The sequence below is a fragment of the Echeneis naucrates genome, chromosome 24 (genome assembly GCF_900963305.1).
Source record: "Echeneis naucrates chromosome 24, fEcheNa1.1, whole genome shotgun sequence".
Classification (NCBI taxonomy): domain Eukaryota; kingdom Metazoa; phylum Chordata; class Actinopteri; order Carangiformes; family Echeneidae; genus Echeneis; species Echeneis naucrates.
The window spans coordinates 16,286,879-16,312,118 of NC_042534.1; the positions used below are offsets into that span (position 1 = coordinate 16,286,879).

Here is a 25,240-nt window from a genome sequence, read left to right on the forward strand (position 1 = left end):
GGGAGTTTTGAACTCATCATGCGGGGATTCTCCAGCTTTCTACTGCTTCTCCTCTGTCTCATCCTCATCGGGGAGTGCAGGAAGCACAAAAGTCGGAAAAAGCGATGGTCTGCGCCGGCAGAGACCCACAAGCTCGGCAAGTAAGTCATGGAAACATATATTGTTATTATTATTAGAGTATAATAAAATGAGGCGTGAACTTTGACCTTCAGAAATGATCATCCTTACTTTGAGAGCTGACTGTCTGAGCCCAGAATAGGCTGTACATCAGATTTATGTCAGCTTTAATGAATAAAGTGAGAGAAGCAGCTGCTGAAAGGATTTGATCTGTCTGGTCTGGATTCGTTTTCTCTCAGGTTGTGGTCACTAACAGTGAGAGAGCTCAGAGCACAGCTCTCTCTCTGTTTTTTGTCTATCAAGAGCCATCCCTTCAGAAGCCTCTACACGTTGACACCTTGCATGTCATGACTCACATTGTCTGGGATTGAAGGAGCCGTGCCTGGAAGCGGAGGAACTCCTTAATGCCTCCTGAAGCCTTTTGTCTATTTGCTTTCATAGATCCAGCCCCCTGTCAGTAGCAGTTTCTCATCCATTGTCACACAATAGTAATAAAACTTGGGCTTCATCCTCTGGCCCCCGGCATCATTTTAAGTTGGAGCAGCGGGACTACAAATTTCATGAATGATTCATCGTCCCGTTGTTTTCTCCTGTGATGGTTGTCTGTTAGACTTTCATCACACACTGAGCATCTGGAACATTCACCAGAAAATCTCTGTTTGCCAAGTAATCAACTAATCATCTCCCTGTCAGTTCGGCATAAGTTTTCATCCTGTTTTTTTCTGAAAAAAAAAAAAAAATATGCAAAACGATTGTTACATAAAGTAAAAAAAAAAATAAAAAAAATCATAGGATGGGAGGAATTGACTCAGCAGGGAGGCTTGTTAGACACAACCCGATCAGTCTTTTCTTTCATACTGATGTGGGGGAAAAAAAGGAAAAAGATTACATTTAGGAACCTCTGCAGCAGCCTGGCTCACTCTCACTGTTCCCTCCTTTCACTCTTTAAAGGTTTAAAGTGAAAATCTATCAGAAAGAAAAAAATCTGCATGAGAGAAATTCCCATTATATCAGCAAATGTGGATTAATTTGCTGCTGAAAATAGCCCCAGACTGTTGCAGTGTTTCTATCCATTTGGGAGCCTTTTTTCCCATGTGCGTGTCTTAGTGTTCCTCTTGCTCAGAACAATTTTGCAATATTCAGTATAGAACAATGAACTCGGAGCTGAGAACCACAATCAGTTCAGTTTCTGAGTAGGAGGAGGCCAAGTCTTTATGCCGAAAGACGGAGATCAAACAACCGCATCATGCAGCGCTGGGTTATCTGCCACTTGTGTGAAAATGCTCCAACCGAAGCTTTTCTGGGAAGTTGAGCCTTCATCGAGGTGCAATCTGATGTGGAGAGCAATCGCTGTAGACGTTTCTGTGTAAGTCACGGGATGCTGGTGTGTGCGGCCCTGAGGAGGGCTGAGGTCGTGACAAGTCTAAACACAAATGACTATTTCTGATCTGACATCAGCACCACTTGGCTGCTTCTGGTGTTGCCGGGAAAGAAGTCGAGCTGTTTAACAATAAGACAAGATTAAGGAAAATGTTGTGGTGTTGGTCTAAGTTGCTCCATGGCTGATGTCAGCAGACTTCTGACGTCACCGTTATTATAATAACCACAGTTATTGTTAAGAAACTACATGTCTCCAACATTCCAGCCCCATTATTAGATGACACATCCACCCTCCTCCAAGCTGGCGTAGTAGAGAGGGCAGACATGGAGATGGAGTGCTGCAGGGATGGTTTGTTCTTATGGGCCAATCTGATGTCAATTTTGACATCACCCTGGTTCCCTACCACAAGAAGCCATCACATTCACGTGACTTGAACATCCAGCTTGTATTTTGTTTAAGCTCAGAGCTCTTCTGCAACAGCCTTCCCATTTAAATGGCGTAAGGTTGTAAAGGTGGACCGGTGAGCAGGTCAGGTACAGTGGAATGTCCCAGTCAACCTCTGCATCTCGTTGACACTTGTTTGCCACGGGCCTTTTTTTTTTTTTTTACAGCTCCAAAGCTGGAAAAAAAAAAAACAAAAAACAACATTTTGCATTTTAGATAATGATATATATGAAAAGCCAATCAGAAGAGCTCTTTCTTCTGACAGATGCTGATCTTCTCTGATTGGCTTTTCTGAGCAATCCGATAAAAACAGATTTTAGGTATGATTGATGAGTTGGTGGGCAGGTCATTAGGGCACGACAGCCAGCGTTGACTGAGGGAGGTGACTGTTTCGTTCCAGTCCTGACAGCTGGTTTTAAGGCTCAGTTTCTGAATACAGGCTGTGTATATATTTCTCTTTAGACGGAGACCTCTGACTATAAAGCAGCACAGGTAGTCAAGCGCACACACATCATCACAGGGTGCTGGATTCAACTCTGACCCACAGACCTACGTTGCATGACATTCCCCTCTCTCCCTGCATCCTCTGTACCAATTACTGTCTGAATAAAGGCATTAAAAGCCCCTATCCTGCCAAAAAAAAAAAAAAAAAAAAAAAAAAAAAAAAAAAAAGATTACAGAGCAGGTCTAGGTTGTTAAAGTATCAAAGAAGATATGCACATTTGCATTTAATCTGCATGGGGCTCTTAAATTCAAGTACAACTTATTGGTCATAAGCAGACATTTTAGAACAGTTTGAAGGGTTGTGACAACGTGTTCCTGCTTTTACCATCAATGAAACGTAGCTTACCGATTTAACCATGCTTGTTAACCGTTTGTTCAGAATGAACCATTATTTTGCAGACACTTACTATCCCGGGTTTGTTTGTAGTTTGCATTATTCTTGGTTAAAGTTCACATTTCAGTAACATCTATGGTTAAAGGAAAACAGACAAATATTGTTAAGTTTAGTCATTATTTATTGGATTAGTTCAGTTTCATGATTCAATCACTCTTTTCTGCTACTTACCATACCAACCATGTGCTCCACCGACAAACGGAGGAGGCGCGCAATCATGCCCTCAATTAATACACAGGTGAGATCATTGGTGAGGTCATTAGGTTGGACCATGTCAGGGGGTGGTGGTAGATTGTGTGGATTCAATTATTTACTGTGATGTTTTGTTTATTTATGGTTGTGAGTGAGTTATGCAGTAACTAATGGAAAAGGGTTCACCTTGGAGCTTGGTGAGGTTGTTTAAACTTTATCTCTTGTGTTTAGGAGAGACATGTGATATCCCTGCAGCAATGGTACAGTCCATTGGCCTTCGGACTGCTGATGGAAGGGCTATTTAAGCAGTTGCTTTTTTAGCTGTCAAGCAGTGAGGATATCAGTGTGTAGCTTTGTGCACATGATGAAAGTTAATTTAAGTGGTTTTTTTTTTTTTTTTTTTTTTTTTTTTTTTTTTTTTTTTTTTTTTTTTTTGGGGTGGGTCAGTTGATGACTGGGGGGGGATAACAGGTGCAGCGTGGTGCTACTTTTTGCAAATAAACCACCTTGTGATACTTGAACAAGGTTTCCTTTGTCTGCCTCCTACCAAATGACCAGCCACTTTGGTCAGGCCACATCACAAGAGGCTTAGAAAATATGGCATCATTTTTCTTCTCGTGTGTGGACTAAAGCATCAATGCACTTGACGAACACACCGGGTTTAGTCTTTTCCTGTGACTTATTGGTACTCATAAAGATACAAATCAGATTGCAGATGAAGTCTTTTCTTAACATGAGACCTTCTCTCTGTCCATGTACGGGTGACCAGCCCTCTGTCAAAGAAGGTTGTGGATGGAACCAAAACCAGAAAGACGAAGACCGCCCACCTTCTGCGGATAGACGACCATGACTTCACAATGAGGCCCGCCTTCGCAGGTAAGCGTCCAGAGTTGCTCCTGTTCCGTGATCAATGAACAAATACTTTGATCTTGTGCCTCCTCTGAGTGATATAGACCGGTTCAGATGTTCCAGCTCAGGGATCCGCTGACACTTACTTAGACGCTCTGCTGTTGACGTGTCAGGGCTCACCCACTGCCAAACCAGAGTGTGCTACTGTTCATACTACTCTGACTCCAGAAGAAGAGGCAGGTTTATTCTCCCCACCTGTCTCCTCCTCCCACTCGGCTGGCAAATCTTTAAGACAGAAATAGGTGACATGTAGCGCTTGCAGCCCCAAGCAGAAAGAGAAAAGGAGGAAGCAGAGAAATGCTCAGCAGGTTGTGTTCTAAATGCAAGCTGACACAGAGCTGAGCAAAGAACCTGCAGCATCTTATAGAGAGAAGTAAGTAGAAATGGCTTCACTTCTTACTGCTTAAGCTTTATTATAGCTGTTGATGAGTTTATTTCTCTGCCAGATGTTTTTTTTAAAAACCATTTCTCATCAACTCTGATTGCTCTGCACTGACAGAAGTTAACCTAAGGCAGCTGTCTGTGTCCTTGCTTCACATGCTGAATGTCAGCACAATTCCACCGCTTCTGGGATTTTAGGAGGTAATTAAACATAAGAAGCTTATTTGTTGCGTTAAAAAGTCCTGCGCTGTGTTATGTTGCATAAACATATGCCCCTGCATATACAGGAGGAGGCGGTGAGCTCAATGAAACGTCCCACAGTGAATTTCATGCTGAAATTCAGAGGGCAGACGGCGTAGTAGTCACAGATGGTTCATGGGATCCCAGTGAGGAGCACTTTGCTGCCTCACGTTTGTCAGCTTGTGTTTGCTGGAGTGGCAGCTTCTTCTTCTTCCTCAGCAGCAGGAGAAGGGGAAGAAGTAGAGGAACATGACCGTCTTTGTCAAAAATCATGAAAAGCGGACTTTGCGCTGCAGCTGCTGTGTCTCCTCCAGGCTTCGTCTGCAGTGTTACTAATGAAAGCCTCTTTCACAGACACTTCCTGTTTGCTGGTGGAATGATATAGAGAAAGACTTGCTTATGTGCCAGAGGAGAGCAGCGAGGAGATGGAGCAAATTCCCAAGTTACAATCAAAGTCTCACTATGGAAAACTTGATTGTCAAAGCAAACTGCTCAAACTCAAACTGCTAAATCTGTAGCGCATGTCCTCTATTGTGAGTGGGTAGAAAGTTTTCTGCAGCAACAAACCGGGCTGCGTCACTTCCTGAAGCAGAGCTGCCCTGAAACGAGGCAAACCACACAAATTTGGGTCCACTAAGAAAACAAGGGTCCTTTGCTGGCCCCTCTCCCTCAACCTCCCCTACACAGTGCACTGCTGCCCCAGTGATGCTGCAGCTAATTTCGACTGACTGACATGTGAGATGTTATCTGTTAGTAAGGGATAGCTGTTAATTGTAGCGTCAGCCAGTAGTCTGGTCTTTAATGCGCTTTGACGGAGGCCCTTGCCTGAGGCCCCCTGTGAATGTCAGGCTCACTGCTGCCGTGAATTGTGAGTAGACTTGCTGGGTACCACCAGATGATTGATTCATGTTGAGTTCACAGGACGGATTGAGTGTGTTGCTAACAGCAAATTCAGACCCAAAAACACCGGTCTTCAAGCAGATAAAGGACTTTAACAAGATTGATGTTATATGCACATGCACTCCTAAAAATTATGTACTGCGTGTATACACACACAAAAGAGGACAACCACGCTCAATGGACCAAGCATGTGTGTATTTTGTATTGCTGTAAAGACTCATTGTATAATTAGAGACTAATTAGAGACTGAATATTTGTGTTGTTTTTTTTTATTGCTACCATTTTATCGATGATACTTTCAGATTGATTATTATTGTACCTTAGCTGTCTGACTTTTAGAACTTCATTTATTCCAAAACGTTTGACATTCACTTGTTGAAAATGCGACAATTAAATTTTGTGGCCATATCCAAGTCTGCAGGGGGACTGAATAATGTGACTTTGAAAGTGATGCTCTGTTAGCTCTGAAGTCAGCTGCTGTGGTTTTTGGTCGCTGCCGCGGCTGTAGAAGTGAATTAGAGAAGGTGAACTGTCACCAACTCCAAGAGCAATGAATAAACGGCTGTCAAACTCACGCTGATGACAATAAAAGTTGCAGTGTTACATGTCTGTCATCTCAAAGCTGCTGGCTCAAAAAGCATCTGTATCATACACTCCTTAAACACACACACACACACACACACACACACACCACAGTTAGCAAAACATATCCGCCTGTTTTGGCCCATATAGAGTATGATTGTGAGACCCCTGTTACAGTCTAATTCCTGCCCTGGCATCTCAAACTAATATTAATAATAACACATAAAAAAAGGGCCTCCAAAAGCCCAGGAAAATGCCCCCACAAGTAAAGTCTTCTCACTTTCCACTAATTTCAGGCTTTAGACTTTCCTATCCCTTTAATAGTTGCTGGTACATATCAAAATAAAAGCCCCTCCTCAGCACCCACGTCCTGTTTCCCGACAATTATTACACAGTCTGCAAGTAAGTTTCTGATTTAGAGACAACCTGAGATTTCATCCATGGGGCGATATTTAAGTCCATGTGGTCAGCCACTCAAATAACAAGCCTGATAAAATACTCAGCTGCTGGATGGATCCCTATGCTAATCAAATATTTTCTTTCATGTTACGGTATGAAGAAATATAAATTGTGTGTGCTTCTGTTTTCTTTCCTGCAGGCCGACAATAATTCCACTTGGCTAGAAAAGATGTGGTAGTAAAGAGGTTTAATGAAACTGTCAGTAGGCCTGTTGGTCAGGCTGTATGAGTTCAAGAGGAGACGGTGGTATATTTTCACTTCCAGCTTTTGCTCCTCTGTTGGCGCTCTGTGGTGTTCATGTTCAGTAATAGATGGGGGAGGGCGGTTCACACACCCTTCCTTCATGCCTTATTAGAAAGCAGCCCACAGTGAAGTGCAACTGCAGGCTACAAGGGCCAACTGCAATGATGAAGTGGAGCATCTCTGTGACGCATCCATGGGTCTCATCTGATAATCAGTGACGTAGAATAATTCACTGATGCACAAAAGCCCAAAATAGCAAGAAGGAAATCTTCTGGCAAAACCACACGCAGGACTTTTCGTCTGTGTGTGACTGTCCCATTCAAATGCATGACGCTCACTTTTTCAGTGTTGAACGCTGCAGTACAGAAAACAGGCCTGAGCTCTGTGATTTAAGGGACATGATCCGACTTTCCTCTTCGCTGCTGTGTCCTGGCTCTGAACAGCCTGCAGCCTTGTGTGACCTCATATGACCTGGCTGCACACAGAAACTCACAGATACTTCTACCCGTGACCACAGCATTTTTTTTTTTTTTTTTTTCTTTTTTCTCCTCAGCAGGTATGTGGTCTCACATCCCAGTGTCTCGGTGAGCTCATACTTCACTGTTTCTGGCACGTGATGTGCAGCATATGGCAGGAGAAAGAGTAGAGAGGGAGTCTCAGCTGACAGCTGCGAGTTAATATCCGCTCTTCCAGGTAGCAGCTTTGTCGTGTCGCTGGTTATGTAAGGCTGGCACCATTGCTGCTGCCCAGATTTAAAATACTACAGCAGCCAATGCGACAAATAACAGAAGGGTGTGTGAATTTGTTTTGACCTACTATTAGGATACTCCCACCATACCCCTTTAAATCCCAACATGGCCTTTCAACGGCTGCACAACCCATCACCACAGATGACAATGGTATGTTTTGTTTGCAAGTTATCAAAAGAGTCCCACTTTAGCAGGTTGTGAATGATTGCTTTCAGCCTGTGTATGAATGGATGACTGTATCTCAACTAGGAGAATATTTCTATATTTATGACACAAAAACAGAGCGAAAAGAGTCTGAATAGAGGACTTACATTCATCAGGTAGAGACAAATCCTGTCTTTTTTTTTTTTTTTTTTGGCAGCAAATCCATTTTAAGGCCGATGATTGGCAGTATTTTACAGGCTGCCGGTATACCATCATGATATTCCTCTATTAGAGCTTGTCATTCAGCTGACCGCTGTTGTTGGTTCGTCTTTGAAATGAATGTGGTAGCTCACAGGAGTTTTCTGTTGCTGTTGGAGCTAAAAATAAAGATCAATCATTCTCTCTTTCTCTTGCTTGCTCTCTCATTTGATGACCAGATGTGTTTGCATGAAACCTAAATTTGGCCTATTAGTGGCAAGCTAGTACTTACGCGTTGTAATTCTGCTGGCACCGCTTTTGGCTTCAGCAAACTCACATCTGCTCACATTCACATTTTAGGTTTTTGAAATTTGGACACCTAATATTCAGAACAAAGGTACATATTGCTATTACAGTCTAAATGTTTGTTCTCGTTGTAATATACTACTCAGACGAAACATATTTTGTAGACAATGTTTACACATCCTTCAAAGGACTGGATTGGGGATGGGACTGCTGTGTGATTGACAGATTGTAGCTCCCAGTCAGGATAGATTACAGAGATGGTCGGATACAACTTCACCCTCTCCTCCAAGCACGGTTTCCTCTGGTTTCCATGAACCAAAATGGCCGACAGACTAATGGCTGACAAACTGGATGGTTTAAAATGGAAGTTTAAACAGATGGGTGTCGCTCACCACAGTGGATTGGCACTTTGTTTCAACCTCAAATCATCATCTAATCTTGGTGTTTTCAAGTAAACACTTGAATCATTGGATATCGAAACTAGTTAAAACGGCCAGAGAAAGATAAATGAATGACTGAAAACTCTGATACATGTGACTGCTCTGCACCTGCAGGTCCTGCTGTCCCTGTTGGAGTGGATGTTCAGGTGGAGAGCTTGGACAGCATATCAGAGGTTGACATGGTGAGTGCGTTAAACAAAATGCATGTTTTGGTTGTGGGTGAAAAATGGATTCAGATACAAGCAACTGAAATGTCACTGCAAATAGAAGTTAAATCCGTTTCAGATACGGATATTGACAAAACAACAGGAAACCAATAAGATTCTGCTGGACCTCCCTGTTCTTCACGATTTGACATAGCATTGCTTTCTATATTGTAACAATGTTATGTTGTACAAAGGTCATACTGAGATTATAATTACAAATATATTGCGATTATATTCACAGATAAGTTTCTCATTTATGTCCATTCTGTTCTTTGTATCTTACCTATCACACCTGTTTTTATTCTATTCAAATGAACACTATGTAAAAAAAAAAAAAAAAAAAAAAAAGTTAAAATTGATTAAGCTTAAACTAAATCTGGTTTTAAATCAAGCACACAACCTGACAATTGTTAGAAAGTAAAACAGAATGCTTTTATGAATGCTGCTATTTCAGACCTGGTAATTCTGCAACACGTTCAGCTCACGCATGAAGTTGCTGACTTTAACAAATGGCACTTCTTGAGCACATGGAGAAGAAGCTCTCGTCTGATACAGCAGTTAATGGGGCTTTGCGAGAACATTCCTCATTAACAGCATGAGTGTGCAGACATGAGCACCACAATGAGGAAGACTGCGGCAACGTTCTTCGTTAGCCGCTGCAGCTTACAGCCTGAACACGGTCAGCTCATAAATCAAATGTATGAATAAAGTAGTATCACTGCTGCCGCTGGCACTCAGAGATTCTGTCCTTTGAAATGACAAATGATTGGATCCTGTTAGTTGTGTTCATTAAGCCGTTTTCAGTCAGAATTTGATTATGAAAGCTCAGTTGTTGGGGCTGTTTATTTTGCTCAGTCAGACTAAATGCATATTGAGTAATGTAATTAAATCAACCCTCTGTTTTGGAACCATAAATTAGATCCAAAACTGTCGTCATGATATTGTGTAAGCTCCCGTTTTCAAGGCCAAATGAGGATTACATTTCATTTGGAGGTTTGTCTATTTATTTGTCTAGAGCAGAGGGGTGGGGGCATGGAGGATTTAAAAAAAAAAAAAAAAACGAATGATTGTAAATCACATCTGCTTTTAATGACATTATGTCATTTGACATTTTGGGGGTGCTTGACAGTTACACAAATTATATTAAAAAATGATTTGGAAGGATTTTTCTTCATTTTAACAAATTTCTAAATGCATCACGTTAGTCCAAGTCTGCTCTGTCGGTGGCTCTCTCCATTGAGTTCAGTAGTTGCTGACTGAATGATGTGACTTTTTTATTTATACGAAGTCAGGAAAAATAACTAATAGGGAAACATTTCCCTGCTGCTCGACTATACGTTTTAAAGTGAAAATCACTCATCCAGGAGACAGTGATGCTTTTGTCTGAAACTCTGAGGAATGAAATATTATTGTTTTCGAAAACAGACTTCTACAGACTTTTAGTCTGAATGGAACTTTTCATGACAAATAATATGATATGAGGTGATTTTAAAGTTCATTCAAGTCACTGGATAATACATGCTTATGTATGTATACACATATATATATATATATATATATATATATATATATATATATATATATATATATATATATATATATGAGATTATATAGAGTAAGTTATACTTACCAGAATGAACACCTTTTAAATGTAGTTAAAATTAATAAGAGAAAGATATATTGTATTACTATATATTAAATATATGTATGCTCTCATACAAATGATGCATTTATAATTGATCTTCTGCGAGATAATGGGAACATTAGTACATTAGTATGTTGATACCTGTATTGATATATAAATGTTTTCACGGTCTGACTCTAACACAGTGTGTTTTAACTAATAACATACAAATCAACATATAGCTTTTCTTCATTTGGAACACATAACCCAAACATTCACAGTGATGTAGGAAAATGTGAGTAAAAACCCCTCAACTAATAATGCCAACAGAAGCTTACGGAGTCAAGAGGTAGCACATGGATTTCAGTCCAGTCAATTCCACTCCAATCAAAATCTTCCTAGAAGAAGAGTAGCCACAGGAGGAGCAGGTTAGAAACCTCAGAGGAAGCTGCTGCTTTCTGTGCCTGAAGTTTATCAGACAGGATCTTGACCCTCCACAACGCAGCTGGGAATTTTTTTGTGGGCTGACGAAACTAAAGTTAAATTATTCAGGAAGACCCAGAACTTTATGGGGTCTAAAAAGGACAGGATACACCAACAAGAAAGTATCATTCCGACAGTGAAGATTGATGGAGGAAACATAATCATATAGGGCTGCTTCGATGCCTCGGGGCTTGTACAACTCACCACCATCGAGGCGATAATGAATTCCCGATGGACAGCAACACAGCCTGGGCCTTAACTCTTCTGAGCTGCTGAGGAATCACCTCAGAGAGCTGAGCCCACCACGCGTCTGAATGTGTCTGGGCAGAAGGAGCGCTGAAAAGAAGAACGGTCACAATCCCCCTGCACATTGTGCTGGTCTGAAGAGCCACTTCAGGTTATTGCTGCTCCAACCAGTTATTAAGTCCAAGGGGTCACTAACTTTTATCTCCACCACTCTGAATGTCTAATTGATCTCATAAACATAAAAGGTCACTATTATTTGTGTGCTTTTAGCTTTAACACACTTGGCTTGACAATTCTCTGGACTTAGATAAAGAACAGTTAGGGTCCACATCCTTCTTCTGTAATAGATCTCTATTCTTAATTTCTTCATTTATCCTCATAAAAGTGCATGTGTAAAAACAGCTGGATTACTGTGTGGCCCATTTAGTGTTGCAGATTTTTCTGAAGATGAACACATATTTGTTTTCTAGCAGACAGGACAGTGTAGTGAGACATGTCAGTGTCAGCAACATACATTTATTCTAAGACAAAAGGTAAGTTTATTATAGGCCTACCATATTGACGTCTCTTTTAAAGCCAGTCTGCGTAACTTCTATCATCATGAACAGGCAAATGAGGCTATGGCATTAAAACCACTGGGTGCATTCCACTGAATGTTCTAATGCTAATGAACGTAACTTCATTTTGCGCCAATGAAAGGATAATAATAGATGCTTAAAAGTAACAGCAGCAAGAGTAAAGATCATAAAGTCGGTGGGCTAACTAAGTCAATTATACAGCAGTCTTTTTAGCATGGGCTATCATTAGCCACCAACAAAGAGGTTTGTTTGTGTTCAGGTTGTGTACTGTGTATGAATTCAAATATCTTGTATATAAAATTTACATTATAACATAACAGTAGCTAATATTATTTAGCATAGACCACTGGTCTTACAGGACAGGAGAGGTTGTACTAACAAAAGCCCTTTTATTGCTTATCAGTTGTTTTAAAGCTATAAAAGCACGTTCAAGTGCCCAAGCTCAGTGTACCAGGGGACTTCTAAACAAATCACACCTGAACCCCCCCGCCCAATCTGCCTTTCCTTGTCTCCACCTCTGCACCTACATCCATGTCTGTTCTTTCAGCTACTTCAGCTACTACAGATGCTTGATGTCATATCATTCAGCTAATTTATCTCTCAAAAATTAATATCGGCGTGCATTTAAACACAAAAAAAGTAAAAAATAAATTATAATTATTGCTCTGTGAGGGGAATTATCAATGAACTTGTGTCTTTACACATATATATATAAATAGAAATAATATTACGGCTTTCCACCTCTGAGACTTGAAATCACCTCCCATTACTACATTTATATTACATTACAGTTACTGCTCATTGGAGTCATTCAGACCTCTCCCTGAACTCATCTTATGCAACATCTAAGGTACATTTATGGTGGGTGCCAAGAGTACAATGTGTTGCTGCAGCCATTATTCTGAACTGATCTGGTGTTACGTAACGCCATGAGGAGAATGGGATAGAGGATGATCTCCTGTGGCAGGGAGTGTTGCAGATGCAGGGCCACTCCGGCCCGCATAACAACAGGGAGGAAGGGGGTGAGAAAACCAGACCAGTGGAAGCTGCAAACTGTACTTAGTTAACATATGTTCGGCACTTCCATTTGCCATCAATGTTTAGTTATAAATGATCCATTTAATCCAGCAGCCACTGGCTGCATCAGTGTAATCCCAGAGGGACGTAATACACCAGGTTGGGTAAGCGAGTGGAGTCCTTGTAGTGAGACTTAATCCGGTGACTGTTTCTGTCTTCCTCCACCCCGCGTCCCCAAGGACTTCACAATGACCCTGTATCTGAGACACTACTGGAAGGACGAGCGGCTGGCCTTCCCGAGCTCTACCAACAAGAGCATGACCTTTGACGGGCGACTGGTCAAGAAAATCTGGGTACCAGATGTGTTTTTCGTCCACTCCAAGAGGTCTTTCATTCATGACACCACCACCGACAACATCATGCTGCGTGTCTTCCCAGATGGTCATGTCCTCTACAGCCTGAGGTGAGGACACACACACACGGATATCTGTCTCCAAAGGGTTTTATCGCGCCGACCAAATGAGACTTGGCAGGCCCTGGTGAAGCATCTGCAGGGACGGCGAGATTTACACTCTGCTTTAATTCCCCAGGGTTACTGTTACCGCTGCATGCAACATGGATTTTAGTCGTTTCCCTTTGGACTCGCAAACATGCACGCTGGAGCTGGAGAGCTGTAAGTATTCACATGCATCCGCTTTATTCTCAAAAGACTTTTCAGATATTTTTTGCTCCTAATTATTAAAGCCCCAAAGCAATTTGGCAGCATGTCGCCTCAACCAGCACCACACTGAACTGTGATTTATTAGTGGGAAGTTGATGCAGAACAACAGCGGATGTTATTTCACTCGATTTTTACATGGCTTGATGGCATTGGATAGAGAGTTACAGAGAGAATTTCATCAACAACCCTTATCTTATCTGCATCTTTCTTTCCAATGTGGCCGCTTTCGAAGCAAGCGGCCTTATTTCTAACAGTACTGCTGCTTCAGTTTACTGATAACTCCCTGCTAGATGCCACAGCACCAACACCATTTGATTGCACCTTGATTTGCACTTTTCCTGAAAAGACACACAACCATAATGATGACAATATGCAAAAATCATCGTCTACACAAATTACTACAAAGTACAGCTCAAACCATTTATAGTTTCCTTTAAGTATTGCCAAAATAAAAATCTCCACATTAAAAATCCATATCAACTTAACAGCATCAGACAGGCAAAATAGACTAGGGTTCTTAAGCTGACTATAGTCAGACAAGTGTTTCAAGTATTACACGGGGGGCAAAGTAATACAAAATCAAATTCATCCTCGCCACCCCTGACATCACATAAAACAGACAAACATTGCTCTTCAGGAACTCAGAGATAAAAATATAAGGTCCTAACTGATTACACAAATATCTTTGCATTCCCTGTAAATTTGATTTTATCAATCTCATTGTCATCTGTGACTTGGGTACAAAGCTAAGCTTTAGCTTCTAGCTTAATAAATTCTTGATGAACCTAATCTTTGTCTTTTTCTTAGTTATATTATACTGCAAATGATTTCAAAACTGAAATTCAGTACAGCATCATCTGCCGTCCTTAATCTGTAGTTTTTAAAATCATTGTGCAAATAAAGGCATAATTAAGAAGGTTTATGCCAGAAAAATTCATCGGATTAAGGGAGCAGCAGCAAAAATGCCATTGCAAAGCAGCAAAAAGGTATGTGAAATGTTGGTTCCTCTGGAGTTCTGCAAACCTCAATGTGTAGGATCCGCCAGAAGCTTGCAGTTGTGCATAAATCTACCATTCGGCCACCCCTAACCAATTCTCACGAGCAGAAACGGTTGCTGTGGGCCCATAAAATGCTTGAAGACTTATTTTCAAACTGTCAAACTGTTAATGATGAGTGCGGTGCAACGCCGGGTGGCCCAGGTGGATGGAGTAGTGGCTGGCCACCGTGTTCCAAAAGGCTGCGACGTCAGCAAGGAGGTGGCGGAGTCATGTTTTAGGACAAAATCATGACGAGAGAGCTGGTAGGCCCCTCTAGAGTCCCGGAATGACTGCGACGGGCATAAAAGGAGAGAGACTCATGGTTTGGCCCCCATCACCCCCTGACTTCAACCCTATTGAGAAACTTTGGAGCATCCTTTAGCAAAAGATCTATGAGGGTGGGAGGCAGTTCAGGATGCTAGAACTGTGAAAGTGATATCAAAGGGGCCCTATGTTAACATGCAACTTGGCCTTTTGAGTTAAATAGCTTTTGATTTCAGTAAATATGACCTCCTAATGCTACAAATTCAACGATTGACCATTTTCCGTTCTTTACAACCCGTAAAATGTTAGAACAGTTTATTTTGAGTTATTTATTTTTGGAAAAATCACTGTTATCATTTGGAGGTTTGTTCAGTAAAATTCATATTATACTCCTTGCTTGGTGACTTGAAAATTATAATGACTGTCATTTGCATTGACTAAAATTTGACCAAAAATGATTAGCATAATTTGGAACATGGTGTATTAGCAATTTAATTTGACTGAAATTAAATTAGCAATTTAATTTGACTGAAATATTTTCAAATGCCTTTTTCAACCATAACGGAGCTCCAGCTACTGCTCCTGGAGAGCCTTTGTATCATACTTACCAACCTTTTGATGCAAATTTGATCAAATATAAATAGCTTTAATTTTATTTTGAAGCTCCATGTCTTACACACTTGAAGTATTTGTGTTAATATACAGCCATTGGCCAGCATTATTAGATCATGGTCTCAGCATGCTACCTGCTTATTGGCTCACGGATGCTATTGAGATTTAATAATTTAATCCTTAAGTATTGATATTTGGCATCAAATAAAAATGTGTTTTTTTTTTTAATATTAAGGACAAAAAAAATTACACAAGTATAAATAAATGCAGCAATAGAGCATTCAATGTATGAATGAGTGAATATGTTCGCTCTTAAAAATGCAATTTTCCAAGTGCATGTTATTATATTTATTTATTCATCTATGCACGCATACATTTTTTTGCAAAACTATTTAATAAAACTTGATAGCCAGCCTTACTGCTGGCACCTAAACTTCCAGCTCTTGGTATAAATCTATGCTTTCTGCCCATCAGATGCTTACACGGATGAAGACCTGATGTTGTACTGGAAAAGTGGTGATGAGTCTCTGAGCACCGACGACAGGATTTCGCTGTCGCAGTTCCTCATCCAGAAGTTTCACACTACGTCTAGACTGGCTTTCTACAGTAGCACAGGTAAAAAAAAAATGAAATAAAACATTGCTGTCATGAAGAATCATGAAGGCGTGGTTATATGTTAATCTGACCCTGCTGCTGATGATATGACTGTGAATGATGACCTCACCCAAACCTTCATTAATTAACCTGGCATATCACTTTAAGGCAATTTAGAGACAACGTGAGGTTACGTGAGTTGAAGTCATGGGTGTGGCAGTAAACTGCTGGGAAGATGTAAACTCTAAGTTGTACACGAGAATAATGCTGCACATAAGAAGAATACAAAGTGGGGTGTGCAACCTCCCAGCGCTCCTCATCAGAAAAGGAAATATTTAATCCTCATTTTTATTCCATTCAAATGTAACACCAGAGAATCTTTCGCACTTTCTGGTGTAAGACAATTAGATGCAGAAATCATCGGTCAGATTGGAGTCTGTGATCTAATTTATCTGAGTTAAGGGGCCTGGATGTGAAAAAGTTTCAGAGCCACTATTGTGCATAACAACTAACAACAAACTAGTACACTAATTTCCATAGCTACCCTGAAGACATGACATGACTCCAAGCCCGCAAGCTCTATCCAAGTCTATATTTTCAATTTGGGGATAAATGAGCAGCCCCTACCTAAGTGCTGCAAACCCCTGTGTGACTTGAATTGTAATTGGTCAGCTAATGAGCCAATAACAATCCTGATCTTTCTTTTGGGTTCATGCAGAGTTATCATAGAGGTGCTGGTGTGTGGTCACTGCTCACATTGCACATCCACTTCTATATATAGTTATATATGAGTGGCTCAGCTGGTGCAAGTTCAAGTGAATTCTTTTTCTGCGTGTCATCTCCTGACTCTCCTACCTCTGTCATTACAGTTATCATATTAAAGACAATAACTTCCCCAAAAGACATGTAAAGATATTTTATTATGAATCTAGCTTGGGGGGTCAAATGATGTGTTCCACTGGATGTGTTCCACTTGACTGCTCAGATCAGTCGCTGCCTCTACAAACCAGTATATCTGAAGCAGCCGTCCACTTCCCTCCAACCAACCTCAGGCAATTTCCTGCCGTTGTTGTTGAAGACCAGGGATGTACAAAGTTGCCAACAGAGCTGGAGCTGAAATCCAAAGTTCCATCGAGGCAACACTTTTCTAAATGTGTCCTTTGCAGATCCCCACAGAGAAATGAGACCAGAAGATGGACCTCCCATTCTGCTCTGAGCTGTATTAAGATAACAACACACAAAAGAGGAGCTAGTGTGCAAACTATACCACAGTATGTCAGGCAGCTCCTTATTTTTCCCTGCATGGAGTGGGTGCAGTAAAAGCATGTGTGTTTTTCCTAATAACCTTTTCAGCTCCAGGTCCCAGACCATAGTCAGGGAGCAGAGAGGAGACCAATTTTCATAAGATAATACCCCAGTCCCTCAACACACAGCTTTGCTCCCAGAAGTATAACAGGAACCCAACACAACTGTGCAGACTTTATTAAATAATAAAGCATGAATTATTCATTAGCTTAGCTTAATTAACAGACAGTCATGTTGATGATGGCAGAAAAAACTACAAATGCATGGTAAAAGGTTGAGGGTTAGCCCATGTTTTGTTCAGGGGACGGAATGGAAGGTTTTGCAGAAGTATTTAACCAGGCTGTGGCTTCTTACAGCTTACATCGCAACACTGCTGTGGAAGACTTAGCATCTTAATATTTCTGACACACAACAGGATGTGGAACAAGATCTTTACAACAGGCTACTTTTATCAGGCCAAAGTTGACAGTATTGACAGTTGGCTGGGGATGACATGCCCACTGAATCCTACAGCTGAAAGCATCCTTGATTTCCTAGATTGGTAACACTTGAGCGAGCTGATGTGAGAAGTTCACTCACTCCGGTGGCCCCGCACTAACAGCAGCATGACAGTTGTTTTCCAAGTGATGTGTTGGACGTGCTCAGACACTTAGATATACTTCAGATATACCGCAACCAGAACATCCATAAAAGTTATTATATATCACATTACATATTACATTCATTATTGCTTTGCTGCATCAGTGGTTAGGTTGGATTTTCTTTTTCTTTTCTTTTTTTTTAAGAGTTAATCAAACTTTAGACAGGAATAACCTGCAAATATTCTGGAGTCATTCTGAAATTAATGAATTAATTCATTCATTCATCAGCTCCAGGTCCCAGTGTATCCATTTCCAGGTCACTGGGGTTGCTGGAGCCAATCCCAGCTCACATTAGGCAAGGGCGGGGTACACCCTGGAGAGGTCGCCTGTCCATCACGTACAGAAACACACAGAGACAAACAACCGCTCACACTCACACTCAGACCTACAGACAATTTACAGCCACCAAGCAATCCTAATCATGCATGTCTTTGTACGGTGGGAGGAAACTGGAGTACCCGCGATCCCTACAACCGCGACAACAGCGCTAACCATTACGCCACTGTGATGGCCCTCTGTTATTGAATTATATTATAAACTGTGTAAACTATACTGAGAAAAAAACACATCAGCCAAATTCAAATAATTATGGTTAAACTATAACAAGAGCATGAAACAATAGATCTTTTTTAGGGCCCACCTTTTTCTATCTCCAAATGCCTCAAACACAAACTGGTATAAATTCAAATGGTCTTCAGTTTCAATTTTGCGAAGAGATCTGCTGTTCAGTTTGATCTCTTCACTTTTCTTTTCCCCATAAGGACTTGAATTTACATTTTATTTTTTCTTATTTTCCTTTTCTTCAAAGTGGTATCGTTCTCCAAAACCAAACTGCAGAATGAATGTTTCGCTTGTTAGATTGGCTTCTGCTGGCTGAGTGACAGGTTAATGTTGTTTTGGCAGCTACAAATAGCCTCACCTTTGTCTATGTTTTTTTCCCCTATTCATGGTCCTGAATACACAATGCTTTCACACTTCTCAAATGGCGGATCGATGCAAAGTCAAGGCTGTTTCCATGAGAGACAATTTGAGATATCAGAGTTGGAAAAGCACAAGATAATTAACCAGCTGAATTCCTTTGAGATGCTTCAATTTCGGGTTGCTATAGAGCATAGTAGCACTATCAGATGTGTCAGTCCACAGAGAAATGTTCTCAGCCTGTACACAGAAAAGGAGCCTTAGAATCAGCTGTCAGGACTAGGACTTTGTGATACCACAAAAAAACTGTGCCTGCCGTCATTCACGACCTAAACCCTGCCCACCATCCAACCTTGCAGCATTTGGTTCTGTGGATATTTACCCCAAATCTGCTGTATTTTATTGGATTACTGTAAATATATATATACATACATACATGTATATCAGAGGAGAATGTCAGAGAATGTCTTCTGATTTGAAATGACCTGAGAGAGCGGAAAACTACACTGAGATGTGGCTGCAAGTGTACATCAACACAACACACTCAAGTAACAGACAGAAAACATGTAAAATATGGGACGTTTAATTAGGGCAGGGATTGAAATTGCTTCATGCTTCATACTACAGAAAGTCAAAATACATTCTGCATTGGATGCTATCCTTCATCCCAATATCATGAAGTTGACTTATTCACTGAATAATTACAATTGAAAGAAGCAGAAATGTGTCTTTTCACCGTAGCACATCACAGACCTCACTATCAGCAGTTATTAAAGACAGGGAATCCTGTTAGTGGTAGCAGGCAACAATAGAAGCTATTCTAGTCTACTAATGGCTGAGTGTATGCAGAAGAAAACTCTCTGTGAAATGTTTGAAATTCGGGAACTGTAAAAGTGCTGTTAAAAACAGACCACTGGGCAATTTTAATATATTCTCGCTGGCATTGTTATTCTGCCACTTTCTGCCTTGTGGTGCTTTGTCATCACATATATTTGTTTGCAGTGACCTCTTTTCTGTTCAGCTGCTTTTGTTGGCTGGTTTGTTCTGTTTTTTTACATGACATGACAGATTAGATGTTAACTCACCTCATTCTGTGTTTGTTGTGGCACTCAAGTAGATCATTGACACATAAAACGTCTGCTATGCTTTACCTCTTGTTGGGTCTAGGCTGGTACAACCGTTTGTACATCAACTTCACTTTGCGGCGTCACATCTTCTTCTTCTTGCTGCAAACCTACTTCCCTGCCACACTGATGGTCATGTTGTCCTGGGTGTCCTTCTGGATTGACCGCAGAGCCGTCCCTGCCAGGGTCTCATTAGGTAAGAAGACATACAACACAGCGACTAGAACCACTGTCTTGTGTGTTCAGATTTAATGTGTGTCTGAAGCACATTACAGTGACCTGAGAGCACGAGCCAGTTTACACAGGGGCACCGAGTACGCCAGATGGACTCACTGTTAAAGGGTAGTCTACATGAAGCACAGAACATGGTTACCCCAGGGTAGCGATAAAGACTGGAAGCAAGGTGAAACAGCAAGCTTGGCTTGGTCTTAAAATAAATAAAAAAAAAATATCTGCCAAGACTTTTGGAAATGGCTGTAGGTGACTTTGTTTTAGTTTAAAAACTGCAGGGCTGGTGTTGTGGTCAGGACAGGCATAAACAGAGAAACAACAGCATAGGCACCTGATTTACTTTCTGATTGGATCTTATCCTCGAGTGAGGAATAATGGATTACAGATGTTGCTGATTGTGCACTGGTCGTTTTTGTTTTATTATTTAGTATTTGCTCTAACTAACCAACTGCAGAGCAGAAGACCTGCTTCCTGTTTCTGCCAGCACTGTCCAGCTTGGTGTACGTGAATGGTCATATGATGTGCTGTCATGATGTGGTAGTATGAATACAAATGAATTGTTGAATTGGAGGTAAATCAGCATATGTCTGAATGGATATTCTTCATGCCAGTATATTCTTCTTTTTCTTCTTCTTCTTCTTCTTCTTCTTCTTCTTATTATTATTATTAATAATAATAATAATAATAATTAATTATTATTAATTATTTATTATTATTACTATTATTATTATTATTATTATTGTTGTTGTTGTTATTATTATTATTATTAATAATAATAATAATAATAATAATAATAATAATAATAATAATAATAATATTTCTTTAATTCAGTCGGGGAAAGTTCACAATGAAACATTAACTTTGTACAAATCTCTGAAAGGCCTTCAGTTGATTCACAACACTGCTGCACGGATATTAACAGGAACTAGGAAAAGAGATCATATCTCTCCTGTGTTAGCTGCTCTTCATTGGCTGCCAGTAAAATATAGAGTAGAATTCAAAATCCTTCTTTTAACATATAAAGCTCTTAATGGCCAAGCTCCATCATATCTCAGACAGCTCATAGTTCCTTACTGTCCTAGCAGGCCACTCCGCTCTCTAGATGGAGGTTTACTTGTGGTTCCTAGAGTCTCCAAGAGTAAATCTGGAGGCAGATCGTTCAGTTATCAGGCTCCTCTTCTATGGAATCAACTTCCAGTATCGGCCCGGTGGGCGGACATCTTTAGGCTTAAAACTTTGTGACACAGCTTGTAATTAAAAAGTTAAAGTCCTCTACTCTTTAGTTGTGCTGCTATAGGCCTAGGCTGCTGGAGGAAGGACTGAGCATTTCTCTCCCTCTCTCCCTCCCTCCCTACCCTTTGCATGCGCTGACAATAACCATGCTTCTTAGAAAATCCCTGTTTCTCCCAGTTCTAAACATGTGTACTGCATTTATTAACCATGTTTTCCCGAAGTCTCTGTCTCTCCCAACTGTCTCAGTAAATGTTCCTTCACAACAAAAACTTGAAACTATATCATCATACAATAACAAAGCAAACAAAACAAAGAGCATCATTTGATTTTATAAACTGTGGTTTGATCCAGCATATAAATCCCTTAAAACCACAAATGGCATATATTCTTTTAATTATTTCTGATTTTCTTTAGAACAAAGACAGATTTGAGAGCAGCATTTTAATAACTGAGTGCTGGAAGTATGCTCGGCTAACCGTAAATACATGCAGGGATGTGATTAATATCCTCCCATCTCAGTTTCAAGAAGAAGAATTACATTTTCTGTTTAGAGGAAAAAAGAAAAAAGAACTCAAATTGCAGTTGTCAGCATGGTCACATTAATTGATGATATTGTCTTTGCTACACTGAAATAAGGAATAAAACTTTTGTGTGTCAAAACAGAATATCACTAGCTTTATTTTGTTGAATACTTCTCAACCAACAGCAGACTGGGCAGTCTAGAAAAATGTAGCAGAAATATTTGGTGAGTAGCCTGAGGGACAGAATTTTGCTTCAATTGGAATATAATCCTGCTGCCTTCTTTTCCTCCGCAGCTGTTAAGACCTACTGTATGTTCCAGTCCTTCAGAATATGTCCCCCTAAACCCTTTCAGGCCACCATGACAACAAAAACTTATTTTCTTTGCACTTTAGGTATAACCACAGTGCTCACCATGTCAACCATCATCACTGGAGTCAATGCCTCCATGCCTAGAGTCTCCTACATCAAAGCTGTGGATATTTACCTCTGGGTCAGTTTCGTCTTTGTGTTCCTATCTGTGCTTGAATATGCAGCCGTCAACTACCTAACGACTGTGAGGGACGGAAAAGAGCGCAAGCTCAGAGAAAAAGTCAGAGAACAGGTACAGAGGCCTCAGAAAAGGCATCATGTTTACAAATGGTGGTTTCAAACCTTTTGCTTAGACGGGATTCCTTCTCTCTCCTTTTTCCCCAGTCCCAGACGCTTCCCTGCACCTGTGGCATGTCTCATGCCAGGACCATGATGCTTGATGGGACATACAGCGAGGCAGACGTCAACAGCTTGGCAGGGTACACGAGAGCCTCCATGATGGCTGAAGACGCATCAGAAAAACAGGAGCGAATGGTCGTGCATCTTTCCCTGGACAATGAGTCCACAGGGACCAAGAAAAAAGGCATCCGAGGCTTCCGGATCATCCAGAACACCCACGCCATTGACACCTACTCTCGCATGATCTTCCCCGGTGCCTACATCCTGTTTAACCTGATATACTGGTGTGTGTACTGCTGAACGTGTACAAACAGTCTAAGGCTGGACTGTAGCAGTGAAAGAACAAACTGTGAAACCATTTAGTCAACCTTGTGAGAAAGGTTGTTCCCTTACTGCATGTTCAAATGGAGCAACGACTTTGGAGAGATGACTGAACAATAACACAGGCTTCTTGGTGTGAACGTGACCACCTCTGGCTCGCACCTCAGTACTGGACTTGACCAAAGCGTGTCCTCCTTGACATTTCAGAGACTTATGCGTACCCCACTCATATCCAGCCTGCAGCCTGGTGGGGCTGGTTGCACCAAATATTAGACTAGACTAATGCCAGCTGTATCAAATTTATCCAACCCTTAGCAACCATACCTCGAAACTATGATAACCAAGGTATCACAGAATTGCATTCATCTGGTTTCTGGCTTCACATCTGGTCTGATCTTTTTTTTTTTCCTCATTCATTCCGTTTTGGTCCAATGATATCTAATTGGTTCATTTGGTATTACAAAGGATTAAGTATCATTTTTTACAGTAGAAAGCAGAGATGATGACCAGACCATGGCCGAGACCTGAACACAGACACCATTCTATCTTTACCTGGACCTATAACCCATAAATTATCGAGAAATACTCAATGGTGACAGGCCTCATCTCTTTTAACTGCTGCAGCTTTGCCAGCATCATTTGATACTACTAAGTCAAGTGTGTGAGACATAGACACGGGAGGAACAACACCTGAGAAATGTGTGATGTGTTAATTATAAACATGGTTGAGATAGAGTTAGGAAAAGGAAAAAAACTGAAGCTATTTTCTTTTCACGGCACATTCTTAAAAGCTCTGTTGTTACGGAACTTTTGCCACCTTTAATGAAATTGAATGGGAAAGGAACAATCAGTTATTATTACAAGATAAAAGATCAGTAATTATTCCACTATTTCCTTCAAATAATGTTTGCAGTTTACATTACTTGTAGTAATAATAGCCATAGTTAATAGAGGAAGTATGGATTTCCCAAGCGTTCAGATGGTCAAGACAGTTTATTCATTTTACAAACTTACAATTGTGGGACAACATTAAAGCTTTAGTGCTGTATTAGACCAATTTAATAAATACCAAGAAATCTGTCCATATAGTCAGCTGAAACTGGATCTGAGCTATCATCAAACTCTTTGTGTCTTTGTGCAACCAGCCCCTGCTGAGACCATCCTAAATAACATCTTCACTCTGAAGCTATCCACTGTTGATAAAGCTGTCAAAATAATAAGAGCATGTAATTTGGCTGTTATTGCCTCTGTAACCTTTGGAGCTGACTGAATCAAATAACTGAATGTGTCCAGAACAGATGGTTAATGAGGCAGTAAGGGAGTTAAATACCAGGCTTTTTCCCATAACAGCTCTCTGACGACAGCGACAATATTTTACAACAAGTGACAGTTCTTCCTTGTATTCCTCATTGACTATTGTTGACATTCACAGAAGCAAAACATAAAATGAGAACTAAACAAGATGAGACACTGCATCAACGATTTCCTGTCCATGTATCACTGTTTCTGAGCAAATTGTTAATTTTTGTATGTATTTGCAGGATTCTATTCACTGAATATTCTTTTATTCATGATTTATTTATTTATCTATTTATTTTTATTCATATATTTATTTTTAATAAATATGCATTTATATTTATTTATTGTGCAGCAATAGATCATGTGCCATGACACCTTAGGTTGGCAAAGATGCACGAAACAGGGCTTGTATAAAACTGCTTGATGCATGCTGCAAAAATGTGCAATACTTTATCATTCGAGCTGTAAATTTCTTAGAAAGGACTTCAAAACATGGAGAGCTTCACATCAGTGATGTAACCACCTTGAACCGCCTTAATAGAAAATTTTTTTATACACTAATATGGTTTAATAGCTGTATTCTTTTTTTTGGTTTGGTCATCTGTTTGTTTGAGTGTCATGAGTGACTGCGCAGTTTTGTTGAGGTTTCCCTCAGCAGAAAATTCATTTAATTACATGGGTAGATAGCAAGCCAGGGCATTTAGGCTACCTGCACTGTGACGCGTGTCATTCCACCCATCACAAACGCTATAGTTTCATTCCTCAACACTGGTTTACAGGTCAGTATTCCAAAATATTCATTCATTCATTCATTCATTCATTCATCTTCTGCCGCTTATCTGTTTTTGGGCCGTGTGGTGCTGGAGCCAATCCCAGCTCACTCTGGGTGAGGTGGGGTCACCCTGGACAGGTCGCCAGTCCATCACAGGGCCAACACACAGAGACAGCCAGAGACCAACAACCACTCACACTC

The 25,240-nt window shown here is 40.6% G+C and overlaps 1 protein-coding gene across 1 annotated transcript; it reads left to right on the forward strand.

The window, feature by feature from the left end:
- Window positions 1-18: 18 nt before the first annotated feature.
- On the forward strand, window positions 19-23,117 carry LOC115037693 (gamma-aminobutyric acid receptor subunit rho-2-like). Its single transcript, XM_029496380.1, has 9 exons — window positions 19-140; window positions 3,802-3,908; window positions 8,698-8,765; window positions 12,977-13,200; window positions 13,328-13,410; window positions 15,846-15,986; window positions 19,997-20,149; window positions 22,332-22,540; window positions 22,633-23,117. Exons 1-9 carry the CDS (start codon window positions 19-21, stop codon window positions 22,945-22,947), a joined length of 1,422 nt encoding a protein of 473 aa, XP_029352240.1. The 3' UTR covers window positions 22,948-23,117.
- Window positions 23,118-25,240: the final 2,123 nt, after the last annotated feature.